This window comes from Penaeus vannamei, chromosome 1, assembly GCF_042767895.1.
Source record: "Penaeus vannamei isolate JL-2024 chromosome 1, ASM4276789v1, whole genome shotgun sequence".
NCBI classification, from domain to species: domain Eukaryota; kingdom Metazoa; phylum Arthropoda; class Malacostraca; order Decapoda; family Penaeidae; genus Penaeus; species Penaeus vannamei.
In genome coordinates this window covers 20,348,294-20,353,293 of record NC_091549.1, presented here as the reverse complement: position 1 = coordinate 20,353,293, position 5,000 = coordinate 20,348,294, and the positions used below count along the sequence as shown (strand labels likewise).

The 5,000-nt window shown below is 42.1% G+C and overlaps 1 protein-coding gene across 1 annotated transcript in view; it reads right to left on the bottom strand.

Moving 5' to 3' along the window:
- Nucleotides 1-5,000, bottom strand: part of LOC113823794 (glutamate receptor ionotropic, kainate 2-like) — a 102,997-nt gene that overhangs the window by 710 nt on the left and 97,287 nt on the right. Inside the window, exons 14-17 of the mRNA XM_070125421.1 lie at nt 4,918-5,000; nt 3,527-3,642; nt 2,594-2,746; nt 1-2,152 (exon numbers count right to left, since the gene is read on the bottom strand). The exon at nt 1-2,152 is cut by the window's left edge and continues 710 nt beyond it; the exon at nt 4,918-5,000 is cut by the window's right edge and continues 47 nt beyond it. Of these exons, the coding sequence (XP_069981522.1) occupies nt 1,991-2,152; nt 2,594-2,746; nt 3,527-3,642; nt 4,918-5,000 (514 nt within the window). The 3' untranslated portion in view covers nt 1-1,990. The remainder of the gene's footprint in view (nt 2,153-2,593; nt 2,747-3,526; nt 3,643-4,917) is intronic.

Genomic DNA, 5,000 nt, shown 5'->3' with positions numbered 1-5,000 from the left:
TATAAATCGCCTGCAGCTCTCGAGTAATAAATGGCCAGGAGAGGGGTTGTCTTGTGTGAAGGGGTTATAAGCCACTTCATACGGGGGAAGACTCTCAAATGATAAGAGAAAGGAAAGAAGACAATATCGTTATTATCACTCTTGACAACACCAACGTTCAAAGCAATGTACAACATACAGCAATGGATAGTGAACACAGTAAACAAGTAGTGATCATTTACAGCATCATAGGGGCGTAACCCACGGGTGTCTCCAAGCCTAAAACATGTGAGGAAAAAATTACCTTTTCAACAGTAGATTCCAAACTGCAGGGAAGGCCTTGGAAATGAAATGAAGCAGTTTTCACCAAGTTGACACCTAGCATTAAATGAGTTTGATGAAGGAGATGAACAGTAAGAAATGAATAACAAGTCATTGGTGAGGTGTGGAGGAAATGAACGAAATTAGTGTCACTAATATAAACACATTGCCACGTAATCTAACGCACACACAAAATTGAGATTCCGTAATGTCAAAGATAAAAAGGGTGTTTGATTCCAAAAGAATACAATGGTCAATATTTATAATGTTTAACATTAATTATTTTCTCCCTTTCCAAGTACTCCGAAACAGTTTCTTCGGAAAGCCTTGACAAGCTCAACCAGGGAGTGCGTAATGGCTTCTACCATTTATCATTCAACAAAGAAAATGTTCTCATTCTTTCAGAGAAATCATTACTGCGGTGTGTAGTGATATTTTTTATCATTATTATTTTTTATTTTTTACTAATACCGATAATATCGACGAAGGCATTGCAATAAATATCGGTATGAATACAGCTACCAAATCCATGTTGTGATCAAACCAATAGTTACCTTCTCAGAGCATATGCACACATTCATAACTGTGTTGAATGTAATAACACACAGGAGTTATAAAAGGAAGAAGTGTATACATGTGTGCATGCACTCAAACAAGTTGTGTTTGAGTGCAATTAGGGTTAGCTACTGGATATGGTAAGAGACGCTAATAGCATTTCACTCGCGTAAATTCTGAAGCTCATGCCTTCAAAAAACACAGACATGGGAAATGTTACCATGCCACATGCGGTATGGTAAAATAACGGGCATTGGAAATATAGCACAACAAGATGTGATGAACGTTTTCTTCTTTAAAACAACTTTTTTTTTAACGAGTTTTGATATGTACGGATTCACGAAGAACACCAAAGCCCAAGATCCGTGGTGCGGCTCACGCAATATATGACTTGCCATATATGACAGCTTTCGGCACAACATTCGCGATGTAGTCCTATATGTAAAATACTGATCGTGATTTCAAAAACAAAATACAGTAGACAATTCCTTACACTTATCTCCCAGTGTATGGGCGTCTGCACCGACTTCAGTAACTTCAAACAAATCTGATAACATATCTGGCAGATTTTTTCATAACTTATCTAAATAAGTATAGTCAAAAAGTGTATATATAAAATGGAACTTGTAGGCCTCCGATCCAGTTAAGTCCTCGAACTCTTCCAAAAGTTCGAGGAGAAAGACCTAGAAGTTTATACAATAAAAATATGAATTGCACATACATACAGTACATACACGTGTATCTACGTGTGTATGTATTTATGCATAATATACACAGATCTATTGAGTACAATCCACACCCCAAAGTCCGCAGCTCCTCGCAGCAAGCTAGCCGACCCGGCCGCAACGCCCCAGGCGGTCGCCGGGATTCCCGCCGCTGCCAGGTCCTCCTTTGCGTCCCTCGGCCTCGGGGTCCTCGCTCTGGGCCGTCGCGGGCGAGAGCGAAGGCTTTCGGCCGGCGCGGGTGGGCGAGGGGGAGAAACCCTAACTGGCGGCGGAGGAAGAGTTCCGACGGAGCGTGGGTGTGTTCTGGGTGACCGTCGATGCATTCAGGTTGGGGAGGGGGGTGGGGGCTCGTAGCTGGGAATCGGCCACTGGTCGACTGTGACGTCATAGGCTGACGCCACTTCCGGGAATCAGGTAAGTGGATTTCTGCCGCTGCAGTTGTACACGTCGGACCCGTACATGTTGTCCACGGCTGCCGTCTCGGATTCCGCTTTCTTCCTCACGGGCTTCGTCGACCCTTTGCACTGGAAGACGAAGACCAACTCCTCGCTCAGGACGGATATTAACGATTTCTGGGAGAGGAATAAGAAACGGCGGTGAGACTAGCGCTTGCAGCGGCTTCGAGATGGGACTTATTGCTCGTATTGTCACTGCGAAGTATGCACACCAATTTATTTTATGAAGAAGCTTCTCTCTCTCTCTCTCTCTTTCCCTCCCTCCCTCCCTCTCTCCCTTCCTCCCCCCTCTCTCTCTCAATCCCCCTCTCCCTCTCTCTCTCAATCCCCCTCTCCCTCTCTCTCTCAATCCCCCTCTCCCTCTCTCTCTCAATCCCCCTCTCCCTCTCTCTCTCAATCCCCCTCTCCCTCTCTCTCTCCATCCCCCTCTCCCTCTCTCTCAATCCCCCTCTCCCTCTCTCTCAATCCCCCTCTCCCTCTCTCTCTCCATCCCCCTCTCCCTCTCCTTTCCACCCTCCCTCCCCCCCTCTCTCTCACACACACACACTCCGGACTCACCTCGTCCTCCCTCGAGATCTCCCAGCAGTAGAGGACGAACTCCCCGAGGGCCACGACCAGCGCCAGGCCCATGCCGCCTATGAGGACGACGAAGACACCGCCCACGTTCGGTAAGTTCAGCTCACTCGCCATGCTGCTGCCGCCCGCTTCTTCCTGTGGGGGGAGGAGGGGGGAGGTTATGTGTAAGTTTAATGTTTTTTTTTTTTTTTTTTTTTTTTATCTTCCTTCTCCTTCTTTTCTTTTTAAACTAAGGTATGAATGGGATTAGTGTCATTTTTTTTTTTTTTTTTAGTAAGGCTGAGCTATTTTATGTTGCTACGTTGTCTCTGTTATCGTTTTCCCTCCCTCCTTCATTTCCGTCTTTCGTCTTTCGTAGTAGTGGATTAGTAGTAGTAGTAGTAGTAGTTGTAATGGTAGTAGTAATAGCAGTAGCAGTAGTAGTAATAGTAGTAGTAGTAGTAATAGCAGTAGCTTTAGCAGTAGTAGTAGTAGTAGTAATGCCAGTAGCAGTAGTAATAACAGTAGTAGTAGTAGTAATAGTAAAAACTAATCACTGACATCTAACACGTGTATTAGAGTTCTATGTAATCTGTCTTTCTGTATTTGGATGCATAATATCAAGGTAGCATGAACACTAAATTAAATCATTCACACACTAGAGATACTAAATGATGCTTGTATATGTTAATATATGCCCCCCCCCCCCAACCAATGAAATAAACGTAATATCACAAAAACATGCTTATTAGAGCAAATCACACGTTAGTCCTTTTTTTTTACTGTTAAAATGAACACTCTAATATTTTTTTAACAGTTAGAATGAACGCTTTCTAAAGACTTTTATTTACTGTTAGAATAAACGCATTCTATATCTATCTATATTGAGTTACGACACACATGGGTTACCGCACTTGTTATTGTGGTCCCATTTACCTTACATTTACCGCCGCCTCTCTTTTGTCTAAACCACTTTTCTTTCAGTGTGTGAAATCTGCCTCTTGACTGCAGCGTGAGAATAGCCACGTCCAAAGCACCTTTGTAGGGGGAACCTGATGCCAAGATTTTAAAAGTTTATTAGAGTTGAAGAGTGAGAGATGATAGAGGGAGATATAATAAATGAGATAGAGAGGGGGGGAGAGGGAGGGAGGGAAGGAGAGAGAGAGAAAGAGAAAGAGAGAGAGAGAGAGAGAGAGAGAGAGAGAGAGAAAGAGAGAGAGAGAGAGGGAGAGAGAGAGAGAGAGAGAGAGAGAGAGAGAGAGAGAGAGAGAGAGGGGGGGGGGCAGACAGACAGAAAAAGTGAAAGAGAGAGAGAGATGAGTTGAAATCAGAAACGATTTTCCATACATCAATGAACACCATGGCTTGCAAACAATAAGCACTTAAGTTTGCTAAAGTTCTACGTATCAGGTAAAAAATTTATTCAAAACGCACAAACACGAGATAATAAAAATTAACTTCGTCTAAAATTGTCATTTCTAACCTAACGATTATGAAGAAAAATGAGATTTTCAAAATCGAATTTCGAAAATAATGGGAGACTTGCTTTTAAAAAATCGTCATAATGGATTTTTTTCTTTCTTTTTTTTAGATGAATGAGGATCCGAACATTCCAGCAGCTGATTTATCGAAAAATGGACATACTCAAAACCCATACATGGAAAATCTATACATAGTAGAAACCATGAATTCAATAATAGAGAAACAACAATTCTTGCATAATGGAGAAAACCTATAAAGAATAAACTGTACAACAAAGAAACAATATATAGACACTTAACCTCATAATTCTAATACATGAGGACTCTGATATTATTACCATATCACAGACCTCAAAAATAACTGCATACCCACCTCGTTGAAGAGCAATAGACTCTAACCTCATAATTCTAAAGGCCCTATCACTATCACTTTTTCCGTCATTTTTTTGCGTTTCCGAATGAACTTCCGGTATGAAAATCGACTGACCCATGTAAACAAACATGGCGCTATCGGAGTGAGGTCCCAGGAACCACACGAACATTCTCATGCATACTGCATTATTTTAAAGAAATATGATGACGTATATTATATCTACGAATGTTCTAAAATATCAGCTTGTTTACATTCACTCACCCTATCTAATTTATTAATAGCACAAGATCAAGACGGAAATTAGACGGAAACGGTCGTAACCGTCTCCGTCTGGGAGGCAAACGATACTTGCGGAAAGCCTCAAATTCAGACGGAAACGCAAAAATTGACGGAAAGAGTGATAGTGTGATAGGACCTTAATGACTCTAATATTATCACCATATCACAGACCTCAATATCAACTGCATACCCACCTGGTTGAAGGGCAATGCCGTAGCTTTTCGAGTCCAGAAGACCTCCTACTTGAGTCAAATCGCACTCACGTTCAATCACATAC